Source organism: Andrographis paniculata, unplaced genomic scaffold (assembly GCF_009805555.1).
Source record: "Andrographis paniculata isolate CXL003 unplaced genomic scaffold, ASM980555v1 Contig22END, whole genome shotgun sequence".
In the NCBI taxonomy this organism is placed as follows: Eukaryota; Viridiplantae; Streptophyta; class Magnoliopsida; order Lamiales; family Acanthaceae; genus Andrographis; species Andrographis paniculata.
In genome coordinates, this window is record NW_026137513.1 from 4,518,633 (window position 1) to 4,545,478 (window position 26,846).

Sequence of the window (26,846 nt, forward strand, 5' to 3'; positions counted from 1 at the left end):
TCAAAAAAAAAAAAAAAACAAAAAAAACTTGATGAGTTTGTTTTGGGTTTGTGTGTGTTTTAGATGTCCTGTATTATTTTGGAAACTATAATAATTTAAATGAAAAGTACATTTTCAATGTGATATTTTACATAAGAAATAGGTGTTGAGTGTGTTTCAGTACTTTTGTATGTAATATTATCAGTAAAAAAAAAAAACATATTTAATAAAATATGTATATTTTCTTGGAAAGTAATAATAACTTACTATAGTTTGTAATACAAAACAAATATGAATATATCTTATTTACTATTTTGAGTACTATTATGAGAATTAGAGATGATTTGATATATTTAATTGGCTGTTTATTTTTAACAGTAATTTAAATATGGTATTTTATAAAAAGAAAAAAAAATATCGAGAATCATAAAAATTGAATAATAAACAAAATAAAAATAATTACTGTTCACTGCTTCAGGATCCTCCAATGTTTGTAGTGCGTAGAGATAATTTTGAATAGTAACCTCTTTTTAATCAATCTTTGGATTTATGATTTATTTTGTTAATTCAATTTAAATTTTATATCTCAATTTCGTTGGAATATCTAAAGACTTATTAATCAATCCCATTAGTTTGGATGGACAGGACAGCCTTTGGTCTAATAAGAATTGGTTTTCAGGTACTCGTTCTCTTGAGATCCTAACATGACTAGAAAATAAGATGAAATTGAAAAACTGAATTATTATTATTATTATTATTATAAAACAATACTAAAAATATATATATGTATAAAATCCAATTGAATTTGCAGTTGTTAGTCATTAAAGTGATTTGCTCATTCGTACATAAAATTTTGTTTTGATTGACAGGACCAGGACCACAGACACTTTCAATTATTAAAATTAAATTAAATTAAATTAAACATGGGGTGGCTGCCCTGCCCACTTTTTACAGGTGAATGAATATAAATACAATGCATCGCATAAAGCAATATTTTGAAAAAGAAGAATAAAGTGGGCACAAATTAAAAACACTCTACAGAATAATAGGGTTTTTCTCATTTCTCCATTCCCATTATACTAATTTTTTATTTATAAAATTCAAATTTAAATTTCAACCCACGTGCCCCATTATAATTTCAATTTTATTTTTTTTTTTAATTATAGTATGTGCGTTATCACTTTTTTATTTAAATTAATATAATCAAATAAATAAATATATTCATTGATGTCGTTTTCAGTAGTTGCTTAATTGGGAAATGGGAACCAACCACAAGATCGTGCCCTCACCACCACTTACTACATTAATTAATATGATTTAATTAATTGCATCAATTAATTAAAATATTGTATATATATATATATGTATGATTAATGTTAAATATTGTTCAAAATAATTACAAAAGGTAAAAGTTGATTGATGATCTCACCGTTGATTTATTGTCGGCTAGTGGATCTCCACCGTTGATTTCTATTATTGCTATATGTATTTCGATTCGTGCTGCTGTCTTTATTTCTATTGTTAGCAATCGAGAGTTACTCTCCAACAAATCACACCTTTGTCGGTAAATAATATATTATTATTATTATTATTATTAAATAAAAAGGTATACGTTGAATGAGTTTAATTTGAGATAATTCTCAATAATATACTCTCTCCTGTCCACGTACCATGTCCACGTTGTCATTTTTGTCCGTCTCATATTCCATGTCATTTTCATTTTTTGAAAAATGATTACACACTTTATTCCATTTTAAACTTTTTAATTTTTTTTTAATTTTAATTAAATAAATTAATTATCTTAATCTTAATATATAATTATTTATATTATAAAATAATTATTTTTACTAATATATTTTTAATTATCTACTAATTACATCCGTTCTAAAATACCGTGTCTACAGACATGGTATACGGCATGTCTAGGGAACGAGGGAGTATTATTTATATATTTGATGAATTTATTAGTCTCAAAAATGGGTTGGGATTTAATTTATATAAATAAAAGACTATTGATTTATCTATATTTAAATCAACATTTATGAACTCTTTCTCACTTTGTTAAATTAATTTTTATTTTAAATCCTAACATAATTGAAAAACAAAACCATGATTGCAAACAAATGAAACAATAATCAAATAAGATGCATTATGAACTAAATTTGTTGATTAAAAAAGAAATAATAAATTAATAATAAGAAGAAATGGACAATAAATATAGAGTGAGTTCCTTAAAGGTTTGGATTTGAGTTTGTGAATAGTGAATATTTAAATTGAAATTGTATTTGATTTTATATTTTTAATAAAAAAATTATTTGATTCTGGCTTATATTATATTAAATAAAAATAAGTATTTAATTTAATAATATTAACCTAAACTAATTTCAAGAAACTTAAACTACTACAAATCAGGTCCAACGAAAAAAATCACATTAGACGAGCCATATGATCACAAATCCAATCCCTGCAGCACGAGGCCGGTGGGGGAGGGTAAGAGTGAGGGTAGTGGGGGCCTGTACCTGTGTGGATGAATCTTGTATTGTTCCAGGAGAGGTTTAATTAGCTTAGGTCCCAAGCATTACACTTCCTTTTCATAGCCCCACTTTCGACATTTCACTACCACTCCCTTATTTATTTATTTATTATATAAATTTAGAAAGAAAATTGAGAAGAAAGAAAGATATGATGGTATTTGGAAAAATAAATAGACCCTTCTGAAGAAATTGGCCATTTATATTTATATTTATATTTATTGTAATGTATAGTACAAATTATTACAAATATAGAACAAGTCCAATTATACAATTTATGTCTCTATATTTCTTATTGTCCAATTGCTAACACAAACACAAATTGAAAAGTGACATAAACATAGGCCATCGAATATCTATACGCCATTATTATTATTATGGTAAATTATATAATACATTTGTATTTTAGTCAAAAAAAAAAAAATTAAAAATATTTTATATTTTATTTATTACATAAAACTCTTTGGTCTAAAAATTAAAGTATGTATAAAACACTTCTCCGTCGAAACTTGATATTTGATTATAAAATCGCACTAATTAACTAAGCAAGTTTAATAAAAAATATATATCTTAAAAATATTTTTTTTAATAATTTTTTTTTAAAGAGTTGTTGCCTAATTTTTTTAAAAAATATATATATAATGAAGAATTATCAATTATTTATTTATTTATTTTATTAAAATAAGGTTATTTATTATATTTTACCTCTTTTATGTGTTTATAATCAAACATTAATTTTGGACGGAAAAAAATATTTTGTAAATATTTTAATTTTAACACAAGAATTTTACACAATAAATCAAATATAAAATATGTTATGAATATATACTAAAACACAAAAGACTATAGGGTATGTTTCTTTTGATCGTAGTTTGGAAAATTTTTGTTTGGATACGATATTAGAATAATGTATAATGAGATGTTTTGTAAAACAAAAAAATATATACTTCCTCCGTTCTAATACAATAGTCTTGTTTATCATTTTTGTCCGTCACAAAATAATAGTCTTATTTTCATAAATAATCATATCACCGTAAAACTACCGCTACATTTTAATTTTTATTACATAATTGTCACTACTTTTTACACTAATAATCTCACAAGGGCAAATAAGTCGTTTATCCATACTTTTTACTCACTATCAATATAATTTAATATGAATATCCATGCCAAACTCAATTAAGACTATATTTATGGAACAAAAAAGTGTATACTTTTGAAAAAATACTTGAAATTTGAGGTTAAAGAAACAAACCATATAGCATTTATCCTTATTATTATATTTATTATTATTATTATTTATGGGCCGCAAAAAATGGGATTCAATTGTGTGATAAATAAATAAATAAACAAACAAGTTTTTATGCATGTACATGTGTATATATATATATTATATGTGAATTTTGTTTTATGCAATATATATATATATGTATTTATTTGATTAAATTAATAATGTCATATTTACGTGTTGATTCATGAGATAACAAAAACCAGGTTTGATGATGTCTGCTCGTTTGTTGTCACATAAAAATAACTACGTTGCAATAACAAGTAACAACACACATCTTTCTCTTTTTTTTTTTCCGCTTACTAAATTAAATATTAGTATATTATTCCCAAATTTATATTCATTCTTGGCTTTATCAATTAATTATCATTGACGTGTCATGATTTTATTTGCAAACCATTATATTATCTACATCTATCCATTCATTAATTTTATTTATTTATTCATGTGGTGATCAACCATATACATATATATGAAATTGTATGATAAAAAAATAAAATAAAACAAAGTTTCAAAAGGCATAATTCTAATGCCATACCTTTTCCTTTTACATTCTATATTACATTTAAGATTATTACTAATTAGAATTTTTGGTGTATACGTGATTCATAAATAATCTTATAAATAATACAATCAAATTTAATTAGTTATAACTCTGATGGTCACAAGTACAACCCTACGACACCAGACCATTAATTAAGATGTTGACTTGATTCCCGACCCCCCCTCCACCCCCCCCCCCCCTCCCCAAAAAAAAATATGCTAATTTCACCCCACTTAATTTGTCACTATTTTTATTTTTGTCTGTCCTACGTAGTTCTTTCTTTTTTTGAAATACAATTATATACTTTAATCACGTTTTAAAATTCATAATTTATAATTTTATTTTATTTTAATTAAACTATTTAGTAATTTTAATCTTAAACTTAATCTAAAATTATTTTTATTAAATCATAATTATTTTTACTAATATACTTCTCAATTACTTACTGATTACATAATACCTAAAATTCTGTGCCTAATCTAAATTAGACAAATTAACCGGGACGAATGAAGTATTAAAAACTAATATAGCACGTGCTATGTGAAATAAAATTATATACCTCTTTCATTATGACACAGTATATTTATATATTTTTTTATAATAGATTAACAAATAATTGTATTTTATTAATTAGTAAAAATATATAAAATAATTTTGATACTTTTACCCTTGCAAGTAAAAAAATGATTTTCTCCTTAAAAAATTAATGATATTTTGATATTTATATATAAATTACTTTTAGTATAACAACTAATAAAATATTTTAGTGAAGCAGATAAAAATTATAGAAATAATAAATTGATGGGATCAGATAAAGTATTATTTATTCATTTTAATATATATATATTCTATAAGAGTATGCCATGAGTTTCTAGTACATATTACTATGTAATACTCCCTCCATCTCAAATACCATGTCCATGTTGTCGTTTCTGTCCGTCCCACGTACCATGTCACTTTCGTTTTTGGAAAATGATTACACATTTTAATTTCATTTTAAATTTTTAACTTTTTTATTAAATTTTAATTAAACTAATTAGTTATCTTAATCTTAATTTATAATTATTTACATTATAGATAATTATTTTTACTAATACATTATTAATTATCTAATAATTACATTCCTCCTAAAATACTGTGTTTACAGTGTAGCGGACACGATATCTGGGACGGAGAGTAATATTGTAGCAATTGTTCCGCATAATAAATCCTATTAAGATTGAAAACCATTTATTATTTTTAAAGTACATAATTTAATTAATACCAAGGTGTGTTGGTTCGATGGTTTGAAGTTTTTAGTTTAGATTTTTTAATAATAAGAAATTAAATTTAAACAGTTGTTTGTTTGATTTGATATAAATAAAAATTGATGTCGTATTTTTTAATATAAAATAAATTTATAGTATAATATAAAAATTAAAAATAATTGTTTAATTTGATTTTTTTTTTAAATAAAATTTTTAATAGTAAAAATTTTATCTGTAAAAAAAAAAAAAGAAAATATATATAAGTTTGATGTGCGTGGACTTTTGTGTCGAAATCAATCTGTGTAACTTTTCTGCAGACTTGTCTTTTCTCAATAGAAGTTTCCAAATATAACATAGTAAACGAATAAACTTATTTATTATTAGCCAATAAAATAATTAATAAATAAATAAATAAATAATTTATATTATTAAATTGGATTAAATAATAATTAAAATAATCAATTAAAATAATCAAAGGAAAAATCATCAGCTACAGTCACTCATCAGTCACGCGTAGTTCTCTTTAATTCCCTGTTTCGACCAAAACCCTAATTTTTCTCTCTCCGCGTTCCGCCCCCTTTCTTCGATCGATCTCTGCGTCCGGCGATCAATCCGGCCATGGACGACGCTGCCGGAAAGGAAGAGGATCGGAATTTGGATTTGGATTTGGATTCCAGTTCAGGATGGGAGCTCGATCGAGACGACGACGTGAATCGTGGATACATCTTCGATTACAAGGAGAGTAGCGCGCTTGGGGATTTTGGCTGGAATATTCTAGAGGAATCGAGCGGCGTCTGCGGCTGCGACGGCGGTTTCCTCGATTTTAACGGTATAGGTTCCGATTTGGCCGGAAGCATTCCTGATGACCTCGATTTATCAGCTGGTCGGAGCGGCGGCGCAAGCCGGAGTAGCATCGAGCCGATTATTGCGGCGTCGCCGTCGATTCCGTCGATGTCTTCCAGCTCGTCGGAGGATCCGGCGGATAGGCCGATGAATTCTGGCGGCGCATCCTCCGCCAATCGGCCGGCGGAAACAGCGTGAGTAACCGTCGATCGTCCGCCGTAGTCTAATTAACTGCATGCATGTGCAATCTAAAACCATGATTTCTTCATTGATTGATTCATCTGCAAAATGCCATAGAAATAGAATTCAATTCATCGGTCAATTCAAATAATTTTTTGTAGAACTTGATATCATAATACGATCCTTGCTTGTTGATTTGTTACTTTCTGGAAGAACGCAAGTTGGGTAGAGATAGGTATTTTCGAGAATTAGGGATAACCCCGGGGGCTTTTTCGTCATTTAAACTTGTAGTAGATCCATAAAAATGGAAAGCTAAAGTCGAAAGCCTCGCCGCCATTGCGGCTGTAATTAGCTCTTCATTTTTGTCTTCCCTTCCATTCTTCTATATATGAGATTTCAAAAACTTTCATTAATTTTCATGCATATTTATGGCCAATTATATGCAGAAAATTTTAGAGAATATAGATTTCAATCACCTGGAATTATCTTGGTTTGATTAATTCTTTATGCATTACTTCAAAAAAGGCATCATCACCATTTTTTGAAAGCTTTTTTTCTTGTGCAGATGTTAATTGATTCCTTAACATTAATTGGGATAAATGTATATGAGGGATAACACTGTTCCTTTGAATCACTTTATACATATGCATTGGATTTAATTCCCTGGAGAATTAGTTGGAAATTGTAATTAATTTGTTATAGTTCACATGTGAATACCTGCATTTATCTGTATACACTCTTTCCTCATTTAAAACAAGCTATAAAATGTTTGAATCATAATGGGCATTTATATATATATGGGTATATATTAATGTGTGTGCGTATATATTCTTTAACTTCAAGCACTATTTATTCATAAAGTGAGCTGCAATTGTTTCAGGAGTGAGACTAAAACAAAGAAGGGGCGAAAACGTGTTCGACAGGCCCGTGTTGCATTTCTGACTAAGAGTGAAGTCGATCATCTTGAGGATGGTTATCGTTGGCGAAAATATGGCCAGAAAGCTGTAAAAAATAGCCCGTTTCCGAGGTACACCATTACCATGTCTTGTAGGCTTACCGTACATATTCATACTTTGAGTTGATTTATGAAATGGATCATCATCCTCAGCATTATTTCTTTAAATTTTTATATTGGTGAAAGCTGCATATAAAGATATGCGAGCTTTTCTTGCCAAAAATAAAAAATAAAAAATGCTATGAGTGTAGAGGCATATTTTGTGTTGGTAGAAATGACTGCATAATAAAATACATGTTAGCTAATGTGTCATATATATTTGGAACACATGAAATGAAAATGCTTCTCCTCTTTTCTTGATCAATTTAACTACGGTAGATTTCGTACTCGAGGATCAGTACCTAAATATAACTTTAGAAAAATTAGGGTGAATAGAAGTGTCTTGTAGGAAGTTACTTGCCAAGATATGATTAAAAATGGGTGTTTGGTAAATATATATATATATATATGATGAATGTATTAAATTGTTTATTAAAGGAACACTTGAAGGCTTTATTATCTAATTAATATATATACTAAGAATTTATATGCATATATCAACATATATATATATATATTACATCTAACATTTAAATCCCATTTTTATCATCGAAAGATGAGTTTTGTTTTAACCAGCACATTTATCCCACTTATTGCGAATAAGGTAATGTATTTTATTATTACTAGTCAAGTATTTATAAATTTATATATAATGATAAATAACACTAGCACATATTAACCCTAGCTAATATAGTCTGACAAACATATTGGATCGATTTGTGTTGTATGTGTGTGTTCTTACATTAAGACTCATAAATAATTGTATCATTATTTTGTTAAAAATATGTACGTATATATGCATGCAATTTCTCACAATTCAGTTCCAAGAATGATAAATAATTATATCATTTTTTTTTAATTTAATTTAATTTAATTTTTTGAAACTGTAGGAGTTATTACCGTTGCACCAATGGCAACTGCCAGGTGAAAAAGAGGGTAGAGAGATCATCAGAAGATCCCTCACTTGTGATCACTACATACGAAGGTCAGCACTGCCATTTCTCTGTTGGATTCCCCAGGTCTGCGGGTCTCTTCATCCCCCAGGACTACCCCACCTCCACCACTCACGCCGCCCTCCGCCGCCCCACACAGCTGCTCCCATTTCCTGCAGAGAATAAGCCACTCCCCATTCCTCCATTTCGACCCCAGATAATTAATATTAATGATCAAACCCCAAGAACTTCTTCTTCTGCAGTGTCATCTTTATCAGCTCAATCTCAATCTCAATCTGATCAGCTGCCTAATGAAGAAAAGGGACTTCTTGGAGACATTGTCACTCCCAGAATGAGGAATTTTAATGGATGATGATGATTATTATTCATCACCTCATCAGGTTCAGGTATATATATATATATGTTTCTGAGTTACTGTTGTATGTGTTTTAGTAATGATAGTACATCTGCTTTGCATATATATATATATATATACATATAGGGGTGGATAGGCTACTACATTAGGGTATGTCCGTACTTGAGATATCTTATCTTATACATATATTATATGTACTATTTGTACATCATATTAATTACCCTTCTGGGAATCAACAAAGGGATTGATCATTTACTAGTTTGTTTAGTTTTTAATCCCTTTCTTTTAATTTAAAGACTAATCTTCTTCTGCCCCTGTTCTTAATTGGCTCCTTAATATTTGTAAATAGTAGTATGAATTTTCAATTTGTAAATAGTCTCTCTCTCTCTCTCTCTATATATATAAAAAAGTATATATATTTGTTAGTGCTGTCCCCTAGAAAGAGTGGGGCGTGGAATTCAAGGTTGCTTCTGTCGAGTGTCGACTCCCGACAAAACTTTTAACCCTTATCATCGGCTATTGTGCATTCTTTAAACTATTAATATAAATATGAATTTGTTGCGAGCAGATAAATATGGCTGGGTCCTGGGTTATTTATTTGCATTTTAATTTTGATAGAACTTTAAAGGCCCATTTGTATGGCCCAATTCAATTTTAGGGTAAACAAGGCCCACAACTTAATAAAGAAATGAACTTTTATTATTATGGCGTTAGTATTTAATTATCTTCCATTTTAAAAATATTGCAAAATGTTTAGAAGAAACTAAAAAAATGTTGAATATTTTAAAATGACTGCAGGTGTGTTTGAGATGAAGGGAGTATATATTTTAAAAACTATTATATTCAATATTTATTTTATTTAGAGAATGAAGGTAAACATATAATTTAAAATGACAGCAATGTATATTGTTGAAGTATTTGGTTAAGTGCTCCTACAAATAAAATCACTCTATTTTATGCATAATTTTAATCATTAACTAACATATAAATCAATAGAATTGAATCGTACTCTTTATATATATATATATAGTTCCTACGTGACTCGCCTTTACTTGTATTCCAATTCAATTCAGTACCAAACTCCCTTTTATTTAATTAACAATAACATAATAAAAATAATATGATGGGGACAAAACAACAAGTGTAATATTGTCTTGTTGCACACACACACAACAGAGCTGTTTGGGATCAAAGAATGAACTAAACTACATTGTAATATCAATCACCAATTCTTTCCTACATTTTATGAAAATTTTCAACTTTGATCCATCCATTCATCCCTCCCTTACTACTACTTTACTCTCTTGTTCCAATGGTGATCAAGTTATCGACAACAACGACGAAAATCCTCGTCCCGAATCCACAAACCGAGCGTCGGGACTAATCCATGATCATCAATTCAAGAAGCATATCAACAATGTGGACTCATTGTATCGATTCGGGCGCGGGGAGATTGAGATCGAGTAAATCCCGACCAATTCTTGGGCTCGGATTGTTATGACCAACGAAATGCGATCTCTTGTGCCCGCCTAAGGCCTGTCCGTTCTTGAACACCTTATTGCATACGGGACATACGTGCTCGTGCTCGTTCTTGTTGAGCTTCATTTTCTCATGGGACTTATTATTACAACCGCGAGATTTTCCACCGATGGATCGCTTAACAACGTTGTCGGGGGTGTCCTCGCCACTCCCCTGTCTGAATTCGTTGACTTTTGGACGAGCCCTTTTGCCATTGATGCAAGAAAATGCAACTCTGTTGATAGAACTTCCACCGGATTCAGCCCCGGCATTGTCCTTTCTAGCCCCGGCATTGTCCTTTCTAGCCCCGACAAGATTCTTCTTACATTCCTTAATGACATCGACAGAAACCTCGGACTCTGCCTTGCTGCATTCATCCAAGAAATAAGCAGAGTCATCAGAATCTGAATTTTGATCCTTATTACCAGTTTTCGACCTATTCGGCTCCGCGGCAACAACGGAATTATTGTCCGAAACCGCACCGTAATCCATAGACAAGAGCATCAAGCACACAGCCACTTCTTGGCCATCAATTTCAGACACAGATGAAGAAGATTCATCATAATCATAATCATAATCATCATCTGCATCTGCATCTACCATTTTTTTCCCTACATCCTCAGAAGGCTGCTGTGTGTCCGAACAGCAGCAGCCTAACTCCTCCATAGCCACAGCCATGGAAGAATCATTGTCATAACCAGAAGGCCTGTGTGAATGTGAAGCCAAGTGGCCATAAAGGGCTTTCAAAGACTGAAATTGTTTCCCACAATGCTTACAATTGCAATTCCAATTAGCCCTAAATCTCCAAGACTTTCTTGGATTGTCCCTCAGGACATAACCTCCAAAGTCAGACACAGACACAGATCTCTTCCTCCCTGAGACAACATGGGACCTCATGTGCCCTCCCAATGACTTCCCAGATGAAAACTTCTTGCAGCAAACCTTACACACAAATCTTGATGATGATTCCATCAATCGAATCTCCAAACAAAATCTCAAACCCCACTTACAGACAAACTGATAAAATAGAGATCACCAAACAACAACAATAAAAACACCAATTCAATTGGTAGTACCACAAATTTGCACCATTTTCTTGATCCACCAACAGTTGCAAGAAAGCCCACCAAAACTAATACTAATAAAGAAACATAGAGTGAGAGAGAGAGAGAGAGATCAAATCTGAAAGTGGGGTAGAGAAAGAAAGTAAGAAAGAAGAGTGTATGTTATGTGTATGTACCTTTGTAGAACAGCAAAGTGATGATTATGGAATGGGGAAGAGAGTAATGATCAAACTGGTCAGATTGTGACACTTTTTTTAGGGGACTAAAAAACCATCACAACAACACCACACCTTATTTCCATTTTCATTTCAAATCCCTCTTAAGTAAAATTTGCAAACAATTAAATAAAATCAAACCCCACCTGGAAATTAGATCCAAATCAAAATCTTTACCCAAATTTCTGTTTTCTTTTGTTCTTCGACAGAGAGACAGTGGAAGGGTTCTTTTCTTCCCCTGATATTTCTCTCCCACATGTTCTCTCTCTCTCTCTAGATATAGATATAGATATATTATGTATGTATGTATGTATGTATGTAGACGAGCTGTTGTGGGGGGTGGGGGAGGAGAATTCCATGCATGGAATCTAGAATATATGAGAAATTAAAAGAGGAAGAATGGGAAAAAAGATGGTCAGCACGTGTACTTATCATCAGCAAAGGCACACCTCCAATTCGTTTGCTAAATACCATAAAAGAACTGGTTTTTATTTATTATTTAATTTGCATTTTTGTCGTGGAAAGTAGTTTTCATTGTTATTGAAGGTCTGAAAATTCCAAAGCTCGTCGTCTCTGCCCAAATATGGAGCCGAGGTGACCTGGCCTCCCAGTCTTCTCTTCTCACCTGTGTTGAAATTACTGTCTTGCCCCTTGTAGATGTACGGTCAATTCAGTATTTACTGCAGTTAGTTACTGACTGCTTCTGCTTCTGTATTGGTTTTGTTGGAAGGTCTTAATTAAAAAAGGGTTCTTGATTTTTAAAATATGAGGGTAAATTAATCCACCAGAAATTGTTTGGGACATTCCTATTTTGATTTGATTTAGCCATTACAATGATCAGCTTTGTGGGTGTAGCTTGAAAATTTCTTTAGTCTTGACTTCTTCAAAAGTCAGCCATTTGATTGGTATTAATCCCATTGGATCTAAGTTTTAGCTTTTTTGAAAATCATCAAATACATAGACATGACCAACAATTGGATCAACTACTTAGAAACTTGAAGCCCTTAAGTGTAAATATCATAGGGAATGAAACACACTTTCCCCTCTGTCTGTGTAGCTATCATTTTTTATTCTCATTGCTAGTTACAAAATATATATATATATGTATTTATATACTGATATGTAACAAAAGACAATAAAAGTATTGAATAGGATTGGACATACATACATATAGGGTGGGTGGCTGGTGGTGGGTGGGGGGTGGCTAACCCATACCCATCATCTTCTGGCTAGTTCATATGTTAATGGTGCAAATAAATACAATAGGTGATGATGAATACAAAGTTATTCAATTTGTCACTCTATAATAGTTTAAAAAGGTTTCCACCTCTCTCTCTCTCTAAAAAACTTATTATTAGCTGGCAATGACACACAAGAATGAAAAAAGAAACGAATTTTTTTTCTTTCCCAAGGGAGGAACTTTGTTATGCCCTCGTAATGGTTTTACTAAGACAAAAATGTCTTAAAAAAAAAAAAAAAAAAAAAAAAAAAATTGACGAAAAGAAAAACTAGAATCAATGTCTGGAAAAGTTTTTCCTCCTTTGCCTATGTCTACAGATTCTACACAGATCAGTATATATATATATGTATATGTATATAAGCATATACTAAGAATCAAAACTGCACTTACTTCTTGTTCTCCTCCTGCTCAGACAATGAACTGTTCTCACCATCCCTTTCAACAACGTTTGGATTTGCCTGGCTGCTATCATTATCATTGCCACCAGATGTAGTGCCACAGTTGTTACCATTCGCATCATCGTCGTCGTCGCCGCTCGGGTGGTTTACAGGTTCAGACAGGCCGTCGTTGTTGCCCGGGAGGTTTACAGGTTCAGACAGGTCCTCGTCACCCGGGAGGTTTATGGGTTCAGACAGGTCCTCGCCGTCTTCGTCGTTGCCCAGGAGGTTTACAGGTTCAGACTGGTCCTCGTCGTTGCCCGGGAGGTTTACAGGTTCAGACAGGTTGTCGTCATCGCCCTGGAGGTTTACAGATTCAGACAGGTAGTCGTCCACCGTGCCTGCATTATCGCCACCCGGGGGGAGATTGACAGGTTCAGACGAATAGTTCTCGATCCAGCTGTCATTGCTATTACCAAACGACTCGATACCAGAATCTTCATTGTCGCCGCCACCATAACCATCACCATCGTTGTAGTCATCTTCCCCGTCTACATAGAAGTCTCCGGAAATAAGATGGTGGATGTCACTTTCATCCTCCGTGTCGTCTTCTTCGCCCGGAGTTCTGTACCTAGGCCGAACATGGTGGCACTCGTCGTCGTCGCTGTCGATTTGCGGCACGAGAGATCGGTTCTGGGCAGCCCGCTTCCGCAGCATGAAGACATTGAAGAAATAGCTGATCAGCTCCTTCTTGGACCTGTTTCGGAACACTTCGTCGAGACGCTTCCAGAAATTGCCACCGAGCGACGACGGATTGTTGACAACCACTTCGTGAAAACGCTGCTCTTCTTCGCCAGTCCAGTTAAGTGACACCTCCTCACCCGTTTCGTAAAGACCCATCTCCTTAAACGCCTCTTCACCTACGGATTGTCGAAGAATATCCCTCGCTTCATTCACATGGTCCTCGACACAGCTCACTGATCCAGCATCCATACAGCTACAATCTGTTCGACCTTTTCCCACAGCAACTTCGTCGACACTCGAATCAGTTGCCGGGAAAGGAATTATACAAGTGCCCAGCATTTTCTGTTCGAAGTCACTATCACGGGAGTTTGGATCCCATTCTGGAATTTCAGCTAGATTCTCCATTGTGCTGGGGGTTTCTGGTCGGGGACAGCTGCTAAATACCATCAAATATGGATCAAAGAATTCGGATCGGCGCCAAGGTACATTTAAGTCAACATATCCCGGGAAATTACACATGTATGTTTGGTCGCCATATCTGGAACCTTCCTCACTGCTGCTGCTGCTAGTGACCAGGGGTAATGGTGAACTTGCTTCCCGTTCTTTGAGGACAGCCGATGAAGTATGCCCAGCGCCACGTTCAAGGATCCCATCAAAATCATATTGATAGGAGTTGCGCTTTGATTCATCCATCATTATAGCTGTGCCACATGAGAATTTATCATAATATCCACAATATGTTGTAAATTCATCTTCACTCAAAAACATATTTATATGGGGACCAAAAGCCATTCAGATTTTAAAGGTACGATATGGAATAAAAGTACTGAATGAAGCTTATGAATTTTAGTGGAACCAATCAAGAAATACATCTAATTCATGAAAGTTACCATTACAAATTAAAAAATGCAGGATCAATTAATTAGGGCCGGATAGAAAAAATTACCCTGCAAGTCATCATCAAGCTCAATCTCCACAGTTGTACGAGGGGCGGGATCATCTGCCGTAAATGTCATATTTACATCATTATCAACCTGTTTAGATTGTTTGAAAGAAAGATCTGGAACATCTTTTTCTTCTAAAGGACGTTTGACTCCCATCTTCTACACTGCAGGATAAAATCAAGAATAAAGATTGCTTTAAAGAAAACAATGTGGCGATTAATGAAACATAACGAATAAGCAACTCCATACAGTAAGACTATTAAATATACAAACACATATACGACTTGGTCATGCAAATCTAAGGGAAACATTATCCGCTTTTAAATGATAACATAAAAGTTTGCATACGTTTGAAATGAGGATCTTAAATGACGACAGTAACTAACTCAAAAGCAAGGTATATGACAAACATATCGCAAAGTGCAAAGATCACATCCAAAAAAATCTACGCATGCCACGTGTAATTGTGATAACATGGTGTGCATATTTATGATCGTGACGCATTTGCATAATAAAAGCCCCTGAATCAAACCAATCTCAAAACTTTTTCCAGCTAAAAAGGATCGTAGGGCATAAAAATCCAAACAGCCACCAAACTAATCGTCAAAGTATATAACCAGATTCGTTGAAGTACTAATGGCGCAAGAAAACAATAGTTCACTTTACAATTGCTCTGTAACGGCAAAAATGAAGGATAACCAACAGATACACTCAAACTTGCCACAACTTAATAATCTTAAAACTGAAACCCAATCAACCAACAGATAATCCCAACAAAAATTACTTCCAATCAGTGTTTGCTCCTTACAAACTTCCATTGCTTACAGGAACAAGTTATCTAAATACTTACTGTGGTTAAATCATTCTATCCATAGCTACTTCCTCATAGAGTATCAAATTGGACAATTACAATCTGATGCGAACAACAGGAAATTTCCTCCACAAGCACATAATAAGGGCATCCATACCACAACTTAACAATGAATTTTTATTATTGTGTACGATTGTGAATAATACCTTTCTGACAAACGATGATAGAATAGCATTATCCACTTTATAAGCTAATTGTACAAATATATCAATCAAAACCTTTTTCTATAGGTCAAAATGGCCCTGGAATAATCGGCAAAAATATTATTTTAGATTGGAGCATAATTAAACGAAAATCCCCAATTTCATTTTTTTTTTTTAAAAAAAAACCCTAACCCTAGATTCGCATAATCAACAAATAGACACCCGAAAATGGATGCGATAAGTTAATTAAGAAATAGGCGTACAAAGGAGCAATCAATTAAAAGATTCAAGAAACCTGAAGATTCAAGAACGGCGATGAAAGCCAGAACCTAGATATCAATAGGTCTGCCGATAAAATCACAACTTCTGAATCAATTGACAGAGGGTAAATCGAAAACACATAAAATCAATGCAGGAAATTCAAAAAAAAAATAAGGAGATTTCACGAAAAATCGCACAGATCGAAAGATTCGAAACGAAAACCTAAAATTTCACAGAATCAACATATTGGTCGAAAGACGAACCGAATCGACAAAGAATGTAACGAATTATATCAAACAGATCCTCGATTTGATTATTGATTCACAAATCTTGAAAGCTTTTCATGTATCGAAGGAAAATTGGGGGAAATTTTATCGGTGCGGTTCGTATCGGTGGAACGCAGATGAAGATCCTACTAGGATGACCCGGCTATGAACAATCACGTGCTCTTGTACACGTGTCGGCCAGCATGCTAGGAGTTTCTTTTCGAGCACGTGCTTTTTGCGGCGCCTCAGTGCACTCGCATACGAAAATATTGTTGTCCCCTATTCTTATGATATATTCATATAATATAATTATTTATTTACTCTTATATAAAATTAATTTAAATAAAATTAATTTAAATTTATTATTTGTGGAACATCGAATTTATCTTAGGGTGTGTTTGTTTGGGGATTAGATTTTAAATATACTATTCATCTTATTTTTTTTTCAAAAATATCTAATTAAACACCTATTTTTTATTTTTTATATTATACTAAAAATCAATTTTACATTCAAAACAACACATCAACATCTATTTATATTACATCATACAACTATTCAAATTCAAAAATTTTACTATTCAAATTCCAACTCAAAATCCAAACCCTGAGACAAACAAACCCTTAATATATATTTCTAATATCTGTGTATAAATTTTGAAAAGTTTATATTACTCTAATTTTTTTGAGTTTCAATTTTCATGAATTGTAAGATTTTGAATTCTCTATATTTATTTTCATATAGTGCAATGGTTACGGTGCTCTAATAAATAAAAATAAATTGGGGATTCCGTGTTGATTCAGTTAAGTCACCATGAATGTTGATTTAATCGGAATAACATATGTTATACGGATGATTATTTATACATATTTCAGAATATATTGTATCATAAAATAATATATATATATATAATATAATATAATAAATGTTATTTTAAATATGTTGAAATATATAGATTGATCTGGTTAAATCATATTGACTTAACCGAATCAGCAAATGATCCAGACCTATAAATTTATAATATGTTTGTTATGAAGAGTATATCATATTCTAAATTATTGTCTTTGTATTATATTAATATAATATAAGTGTCTATATCTCTAATCTATGTTATATACCTGGTAGATTATATATGTGTCATATTAATATAATTTATATATTATCTATTTTTATATAATATATTGTCATAAGTTGATAGTTTATATATTACATATTGTACTTTTTTCTTTTTTTTTTTTTTTTTTGTTTATCCTTATATTGTGAGCATTAAGCCTATGTTACTTCATAATTATATTATATATTATTCTCTATGTTCCACATAATTTGTCCCTATTTTTTATTTTCTTCAGTTTCACATAACTTGTCATTTCTTTCTATTTTTGGAAATATAATTATGCACTTTAATCGTATTTTAAATTTTAAATTTAATAACTTTTTTAATTTTAATTAAACTATTTACTTATTTTAATCTTAATCTATAATTATTTTTACTAAATAATAATTATTTTTACTAATACACTTCTTAATTACTTACTAATTATATTTTACCTAAATTCCTTGTTTACAGTAATAAACCCATATTACATGGGACGGAGGGAGTATATGATAAAAACACAATTAATCGATCATATTAAATGTAGTTCACGACATTTTCCAAAACTATTGAAATATTTTTGTGTGAATGTTGTTGTATATCATCGATCTTGATCTCCATGTAGGAAGTGATCAAGATCAAGAAGCCAAGAAGTTCTTGAACCACATGACTGAGTTCTTGGGATATCTCTTCCTTGATTTGTCGTTGAAGTCGACATAGTACAGCCCAAACCGGGAAGTGTATCCGGCCGTCCATTCCCAGTTGTCGAGGAGCGACCACGCGAAGTAGCCTCCCACATTGCACCCGTCCTCTCTGCGCACGTAAAAAAAAAAAATATATATATGTATATGTGTGGGAAGAGTTACGGTGAAAATCAGCACAGTACTAATTTTTTAAAACAACATGCATAAATAATAAAAACAACACATATGTTTATTGCACGCAACGTATGTTGTTTGTAATAAACACATGTGATATTTATTCATAATAATTATAGCGTGTGTTTTATAAAAGAATGTCATGTGCTAAAATCAACTATTGCATATATTGTCTGTATTATATTTTTATAAATAATGTATTGTCAGTAGTTATATAATATGCTTTTGTTGCGTTTATTGGGTATTGTTCAGCACATTGCTGAATTTTAAATTCATGGTATGTGTACGCACATTGAATTGAAGTAGTTGTTTTTCAGACAGGGCTTACTTACTTGATGGCTGCCAATAGATTTGTGAGGTAACCGTTGTGATACCGGATTCGCTTCTCGTCCTTTAGGGCATCCTTGATCGGCGTCAAGGGGTTGTTCGGATCATCCATTCCGTTCTCGGTGATGATCACCGGAGGATTCCCGTACTTGTGTTTGATGTAGTTCATTAGGCTCCGCATGCCGTGTGGTACGATGAAAAGCCATATCGAGTTTGCCTGAAAATCGCGAAATGCACGAGTTTTAGGACATTCGTTTGTAAGAAGGCGCGCACCTCGACTAATCTTTTGCTTACCCTCTCCGGGACAGGCTTCCCTATCGCGATCGCTGCAGGCGATTAACAAAGACTTCTGTGAGTTTACGACATTTCGAATGAGATAAAAACTAAAAAAAAAAAGTGTGGCAACGGCATACGAAGAGTAAAGGCGCCGGAGTCGGCGACAGAGCCGCCACCGCCTTTGTTGGCGTCGTTGGCAAACCATGTCGTGTAGTGATTAATTCCGATGAAGTCGTACGAGCCCTTCACCAGTCGGGACTGATCCGGGGAAAACTTAGGCAGCCGGTTCCCGACTCGGGTTCTCATCGTGCTCGGGTAGTCCCCGGTGATCAACGGCTCAAGAAACCTTAAATCCACCAAACAAAGATCAATCAGTCCTGAATCATATAATTAGTGCTACCAACATAAATCAAATATTTCCTCTGTCTCAATTCAAATGAATCTTTTAAAATTTTTTAGTACATTAAGAAATAAAGAAATAATAATAATTTATTGGTCACTGAAAGTGGATAAGAATTTTTGACATTTTTACTTTAATTTTATGTACAAAAATAGCAAAAATTGTACTTTGAATTGGAACAGTGAGAGCAGTTTTTACCATCCAAGGTTAAAATCTATGGCTCTTTGCGTGGCCTCAATAGCAGCCGTCGTATTCGAAGCGGGCTCGTACCAAAACGTGTCAAGCGATATCCCGATCGATCCGCGTTGCGATGCCTAAAAAGGCATAAAATCATCGACTACATTCGAAACAACGTCAATACAAATATGACTACTCGTATCGGTTATCCTAACTACCTCGTATTTCTTCCTGTAAAGATCTACGACGGCAGCGTGTGTAAGAAGCACGTTATGTCCGACTATATAAGGCTCGGTCGAAGAGTCCCCCGCACCGCAAATTAATCGAGTCGAGCACCGACTGGGCGCCTGAATTCCGGCATCGTAGCCTTCGACGGCGAACGTATGGGGCTCGTTGAACGTGATCCAATGCTTAACCCTGTCTCCGAACTCCTTAAAACACGTCTCGGCGTACAAGGTAAAGTCTTGTCTGCGCCAAATTGTCGAAAAAAACAGAGTGAAACAGAGTAAGCTAAGGACAAGAAACTCTCGGACAAAAATGTTACTATGTTATTACATGCTCCGAGGGCTGAGCCATCCGTTGTACTTGTCTTCGAGCCCTTGCGGAAGGTCCCAATGATAGATCGTCACGTAAGGTTCGATTCCTACGACAATTTGTTACGTATATTCGATTATTCGACGAAATAGTGCAGCTTATAATCACTACCTAGTATTATTAGTTATTACCGTTGGCGATCAAGGAGTTGATGAGCCCGTTGTAATGATCGATCCCGGCTTTGTTGATCGCTCCCGTCCCGTCTATTAATCGAATATAAGTTAAAAATTTGCCAAAATTTTCCGACAAATGTATGTATGTATATATATATATATATACACACACTTAACTAGGATAGATTCTTGACCAGGCAATGGAGAATCTGTAGGCATCCATTCCCAAGTCCTTCATGAGCTGTATATCTTCCTACATTCGGAAAATACGAGGTAATTAACAAGGTGGTTATACTAATGTATAGTGTAGGAATTGTTTGGGACTGACTGGATAGTGATGGTAATGATCCGTAGCAACATCTGCGTTGCTTAAATCAAGAACTTTACCTGAAAAAAATTGTTTTTTTACAGTAGATTAATTTTTATAAAAATTCAAACTTGTCGAAAAAAAAAAGATTCTTTTCTTACCAAAAGAATGTGCAAATGTGTCCCAAATTGTCTGACCCCTACCATCTTCCTTAACTGCTCCTTCATACTAAAAAGTGTAAGAAAAGAAAAGCATAGGGTTAGAAACAGAAGCAATCATTCGAAACTTGTGATCTTTTTCACATCCAAACTTTGTTGCAAGAAATTTGATCAAATTCAAGAAAATGAAAAAATGAAACCTGATAGGCAGAAGAAGCTGTGCCAAAAACGAAGCCCTTTGGAAAGCTTGATCTAGTGATGTTCAATCCAGAGGATGTCTGAATCACGACAGATAGTAATGATAATGTAAGAATCAGACGACTTGGAAGAATGGCTATCAACATGTTTGTTTGTGTTCTCGGAAGTTTGGAAATGGCAGATTGGTTTGTAATGGAATGAGGAGATTGTATGTATATATGGGTTTTTTTTTTTTTTTTTTTTTTTCTTCTGATAATGTGTGAAATGGAAATTGGACTATTGCAGAAACTGCTGGTGGGCAATAATGGAATGGAAGTGGCCACTCAAAACGGGCACACGTAATCTAATTTAATTACCCTTTTAATTACTTTTAAAAATTGTGGGATTTTTATTTATTTATTTATTTTTTCCAATTTTGGGTTTAAGTCAAATTATCATTGTGGATTAATTCCCACGCACTTGTATGTGTTTCTTCAAGATTTGTCTTTTTGCTTCTTTTTTTTTTTTTAATAATTTTCTTGCCTTGTTCGGTAATAACTGTAGGGCTCGCCGTTCCGGCAGCAAGTTCTTGGGAGGTCCAGGGATCTCGGCTCCGGGTAGATCGATGTGTAATGTGTGGCGGGGTTTCATCTGGTGCTTGAGTCCCTGGTGTCGATGTGAATCGGTTCACGGGCAGTTGTTTATTTATTTATATATATATATATATATATACATTTTTGCCATTTCTGTTTATAATTCAGAAAATGCTGTCTGAATTATTTTCAGGAATTTTCAAGAAAAATTTGAGAGACCCACCAACCACAGCCTGTCAAAATTAATCTGTGTATATATATATAAAATATGTATGTATTAGTATTATTTGCTATATATGTGATATTTTATTTTTTATTTATTTATGCCTTCACGAACATACAGTAACTCACTAGTCCTAAACCGTATAAACGCTCTCTCCATCCAGATTCAGAAGCAGAAGCGGATAAGAGAAGGATGGACAAGGCGACAAAACTGGGAAGCAATGATTCTTACATTTTACTAAGTTTATTATTATTATTATTATTACATTTAGTAAACAATGATTATCACATTCTACTAAGTTTGTAATATAATGTGTATAGTAATCAGTTTAATAATCAGTTACTTGACTAAGTTAGCGCCAAATGTAAAACATATAATCTATATATATAATAGACATCGGTGTGGGGTTCATTTGATCAAAAAATTTTTTTTGTCATTTTTTGAATAATTTTTAATAATTTAATTTTTTTAATAAAATAAATATATATTAAATGCTATCAAATATTTTTTCTGTACATTAAAATTAGTTTATTTTGACTCGGTACAAGAATGAAGAAAAATGAATATTTTATTAAAAAAATAATAGTTAGTTAAGAGTATTTTTGAAAATTTAGTTAAAAATAAAGTAAATAAAGAGAAAATAAGTAATAAAGTAGTTGGTATTTATTGTAAGTAAGCGTTGAATAGAAGATAATAATTAAATGTTAGATTTGTTAACTTTGCCAAAATTAGTAATAGAATAAATTTAGTGGACGGACTAAAAGAGAATAAATTTGACATAATTAATAAAATTATAATTAAAATATTTAATTATATTATTAATACAATTAATAAATATTTTAAAAATTAAAAGAATTGAAAAAATTATTAAAACTGTTGTATAATAATACATAACAATCTTAATATATTTTCAAATTAAATAATTTATTTTAGTTTAAAAATATTTAAATTGATATTAAAAATATATTCTATTATACAGATATATTTATATAAAAATTATATAATTATTATTAAGTAAGTTGTAATATATGATTAAATTTTTAGTTATTACAATTAAATACTAACATATAACAATAACAATACTTGCTTAGTCTCATGACCGAATCTTTTTTTATTACTATTTTGAATTTTTAATATAAGTAATTATATTAATTGCTATCATTAATATATTACTATTAATATTATATAATGATAGTCAATATAATTAATGTAATAATTATAATTAATAAATATATTTATTAAAATTTACAATAATGTAAATATTAGATATATATTAATTTAATATTTTTTATTTCTAATTTAAATATGTAACTAATAATAATTATGTTTGTAATTAATAATTTTTTAGTTTTTTTAAAATTCTTTATTTTAAAACTAATTTAATAATTTTTAATTCTTATTTAAATATGTAATTGTTAATAATTACTCCCTCATAAGATGGACGCATTATCTGTATATACGAGAATTTAGATAAAATATAATTAGCAACTAATTAAGAAGTATATTAATAAAAATAATTATTATTTAGTAAAAATAATTATAGATTAATTATTAAGATAAATAAATAGTTTAATTAAGATTAATAAAAATTTAAATTTTAAAATTTAAAATATGATAAAATCGTATAATCAATTTTTAAAAAAAGAAATGACAAATTATGTGGGACGGACGAAAATAGAAAATAGAAAAAAATTATGTGGAAGGGGGGGAGTACATTCGTAATTAACACAACTCAACGATGTATTACAATTTTTAATTTACAGTAAGACTTATCCCATTTTTTTTCTTATTTATTTCACTTTTTAATAATAAACTTTTATTAATATTCATAACTAATAAAACTATAATTAACCAAATTTATAAATACTTTTTTAAATTAAATTTTTTATATGAATTTTATGATATTGTATATATAATAGAATATTTCTTTCTTTAGTTTTCAATTAAATTATTAATTTTAGTTTAAAAATATATATACTATGTTATATATTTATATATTCAAATAAAAATTATATGATTTTTGAGTAATTCGTACAAATTTATTTGATTAAATTTTAAATTATTAAAATTAAAAACACAACAATTATTTCAAATATGAATAAATTATTAAATATACATATATATTAGGAATCTCATAACAAATATTTATTACTATTTTTTTAATTTATTTTTTAGATAATTTTTTTTTAATTATAAATTATTATTGAATTTAGTTTTGAATTTATTTATAAAATTTTATAAGTTTTATAAATTTTAAATTAGAATTTCATATTGATTATATAATAAATTTTTCTGTTAGCCTAGTTATTTTTTTCCTATTTTATATATGATTTATATTTGTTTGAATGTATATTTAAAGAGAATAATATGTTATATATATTGATAGTGATGATGATAGTAAATATAAATTAATAGTCAAATAAAGAAATCTTTTTTTTCTATAAAAATTAAATAGAATAAATTTAACGAAAATTAAAAAAGAAAAATACATAAAAAAAAATCGATAGATAAAAAAAATAAAATATAAAAAAAATCGTACATCATACGGATTTTCCACTAGCACACATAAGAAATTTATCATCATCATCATTAGTTATAGATTGTAAAAAGGGAAAAAAAAATCAATTTTTCTCTCAATATAATTAAAATTAATCAAATTTAGTGTCAATATAAAAAAATTCATCAATTTTAGTATCAATATAAAAAAAATTCATCAATTTTGGCAATTTAAATTATTTTAATCAATTTTGGTTCAAATATAAATTATTTTAATCAATTTTAGTCTCATAGTTTAAAAAATTATCAAAAATTGTTGATGTGAAAACTGATTTGGACAAAAAACACGGTCGTATATAGATTATGGAAGACAATTAATTAGTAGAATTTTCAAATTCAAAATATTTTAAAATATAAACATTGATACCTTGTTACATTTAAGGGCCTTGTTATTTTTATAATAATAATAATAATAACAATAATAATGTATTTAAAAAAAATATTATAGGAGAAAAAAAAAAAAAAAAACTATTTTATTTATTTATATCTTAAGATGGGTTTGACAACTAGGACATTAGCTGTAGCATTTACGCTGCACCACAATAGCCCATAATCTCAAATTTTCATTTTCACACACGGACACAAAACTAAGTCCTCATTTTATTTTATTTTATTGCTGTCCCAATGAGTTGGAATGCAATTAATAATTTATTTTCAAACCATAAATGTGTCCTTACTTTGCAGTCTTATTTGCCCAAATTTGGATCGAATATATTTGTCAAATGTCCAACTATAGTCTACAAGACCTTTTTGATGTGACCTTTTCGATCGAGACTCACAACGTTAATTCCAACAATTGTGACACTATACTTCAGTAGTAAAAATCGTCAATTTAAATTTCAGATGCATTCACACAATAAAATACTACTTAAAAGAATATATTTATCTATGTAGGTATGAATATATTAATATTATAATTAATTTTATAAATAATTTGGAGCGAAATGGACTATGCGAACTAGGGCCTGACCGGACCGGACCGGACCGGACCTACGAATTATTCTAAGCCCACAATAGCGGCAACGGACCGGCACTGCCGACCGTCCGATATTAATTAATGCTAATCACTTGGATTTTGTCTTTAATTACATGGATTATGTGGTAATTAAGAAATACATCCTTATAATTCCAAACTGTATTCTTGTCGCCGTCCGGGTATTATTACTTGTGGGCAATAATGTAATTTCACGCCCTGTAGTAGATCTTGTCGTGTTTGGATAGAAGGGCACGTGGCAGAATCTTATTTGTCGTGGAGCCGGGGTCCCGGGAGTTCGAATGGATAATTAAATAAGACCAAAATTAGGGGTGTTCGTTACGCTAAAGTAATGTGGTTTTGGGAATGTTTTTGGAGAACAAAACAACCTTATACTAAACCTCTATGCTTGCAAGAAAGTTGCACGCTTACCTCAAAAGTTTGTTATAAACAAAGGGTTTTCTATATTTTAAATTACTTTGAAAATAGTGAAAAATTTTAAATAAAAAATAAAATTAAACTTCCAATTACAATATCTAATAACCAAATATACTCCAAATTGGGCTTTTTCTAGGCCCATCTTATCAGTTTTCAGCCCAATTATTATTATTAAAAATAATAATATTTTAATTATAGTAAATTAAAAATAGTATAAAAATAATTTTATTTTTACTTTTTATTGTAAAAGTATAAATGTGATAATAAAATAATGATATTTGTAAATTTTTTATTTTTTTAAAACATAATTACTTTGTAATTTGACAATACAAAATAAATATATATTTTATGAGTGAATCCAGATACTATCAATATCTTAGTCTTATTTATTTTATAGATAATTTCATAACTATTTCAACATTTTAAATCAAATTTAATGGCAACAAATCTAATTTTCAAACATTGGTTCAACTACTTAACCAAATTCAAACATTAATCTACAATTAATTCTTCATTAATTTGCGAAGCAAGTTACATTATTATCAACAAATGAATGAACCTGTCCACTAATAAGTATTCATTCCAACACTTCAAGAACAAAAATATATGACAAAACTACTCAATCATTAAAATATAAATGAGAATGATTTAAGTGTTGTTGATTAGTCTTAATCGACACATACAAGATATATAGATATGATACAATTTTAATTAATATTTTATCCGTCTGTCAAAATTATTATTGTTATTATTATTATTATTATTTCTTTATCTTTCGCTAAACTTATGTATCAATTTATAATAAACAATTTTATTTGTTCACAAATTTATAATTCTCACTTTAATAACTAATAATTGATTTATTATTATTTTTTTCTATTTGTGGGCAAATATTTTACAAATTTTACCTTCAACGTTTATAATATTAGTTTGCTAATTATTGAAATA

The 26,846-nt window shown here is 30.7% G+C and overlaps 4 protein-coding genes and 1 long non-coding RNA gene across 8 annotated transcripts; 2 read left to right on the forward strand and 3 right to left on the reverse strand.

Moving 5' to 3' along the window:
• The first annotated feature begins 6,097 nt into the window (after positions 1-6,097).
• LOC127245489 (probable WRKY transcription factor 57) lies at positions 6,098-9,342 on the forward strand. The gene is made up of 3 exons (XM_051266411.1): positions 6,098-6,626; positions 7,493-7,639; positions 8,557-9,342. Exons 1-3 carry the CDS (start codon positions 6,208-6,210, stop codon positions 8,969-8,971), a joined length of 981 nt encoding a protein of 326 aa, XP_051122368.1. The 5' UTR covers positions 6,098-6,207; the 3' UTR covers positions 8,972-9,342.
• Positions 9,343-10,064: 722 nt separating this feature from the next.
• LOC127245542 (zinc finger protein ZAT1-like) lies at positions 10,065-12,116 on the reverse strand. The gene has a single exon (XM_051266505.1). It carries the CDS (start codon positions 11,462-11,464, stop codon positions 10,400-10,402), a length of 1,065 nt encoding a protein of 354 aa, XP_051122462.1. The 5' UTR covers positions 11,465-12,116; the 3' UTR covers positions 10,065-10,399.
• Positions 12,117-13,005: 889 nt separating this feature from the next.
• LOC127245463 (uncharacterized) lies at positions 13,006-16,773 on the reverse strand. 3 transcript variants are annotated; one of them, XM_051266359.1, is made up of 4 exons: positions 16,615-16,767; positions 16,386-16,435; positions 15,079-15,240; positions 13,006-14,833 (listed from the first exon to the last, which is right to left on the reverse strand). In XM_051266359.1, the coding sequence occupies exons 3-4, from the start codon at positions 15,230-15,232 to the stop codon at positions 13,398-13,400; spliced, it is 1,590 nt and encodes a 529-aa protein (XP_051122316.1). In that variant the 5' UTR covers positions 15,233-15,240; positions 16,386-16,435; positions 16,615-16,767; the 3' UTR covers positions 13,006-13,397. The 3 variants fall into 3 exon arrangements, with proteins under 3 accessions (XP_051122316.1, XP_051122315.1, XP_051122317.1); XM_051266358.1 differs by lacking the exon at positions 16,386-16,435 and having other exon boundaries at positions 16,615-16,773; XM_051266360.1 differs by lacking the exon at positions 16,386-16,435 and having other exon boundaries at positions 15,079-15,235; positions 16,615-16,766.
• Positions 16,774-18,216: 1,443 nt separating this feature from the next.
• Positions 18,217-21,426, reverse strand: LOC127245464 (beta-glucosidase 6-like). The gene is made up of 12 exons (XM_051266361.1): positions 21,139-21,426; positions 20,942-21,008; positions 20,802-20,860; positions 20,651-20,726; positions 20,492-20,563; positions 20,322-20,409; positions 19,985-20,234; positions 19,788-19,903; positions 19,327-19,535; positions 19,208-19,239; positions 18,919-19,130; positions 18,217-18,521 (listed from the first exon to the last, which is right to left on the reverse strand). The coding sequence occupies exons 1-12, from the start codon at positions 21,280-21,282 to the stop codon at positions 18,347-18,349; spliced, it is 1,500 nt and encodes a 499-aa protein (XP_051122318.1). The 5' UTR covers positions 21,283-21,426; the 3' UTR covers positions 18,217-18,346.
• Positions 21,204-22,322, forward strand: LOC127245465 (uncharacterized). Of its 2 annotated transcripts, XR_007837444.1 has the most exons (5): positions 21,204-21,344; positions 21,422-21,474; positions 21,680-21,800; positions 21,902-21,978; positions 22,095-22,322. It is a non-coding gene; the product is annotated as an uncharacterized LOC127245465 (long non-coding RNA). The 2 variants fall into 2 exon arrangements; XR_007837443.1 differs by having other exon boundaries at positions 21,680-21,978.
• Positions 22,323-26,846: the final 4,524 nt, after the last annotated feature.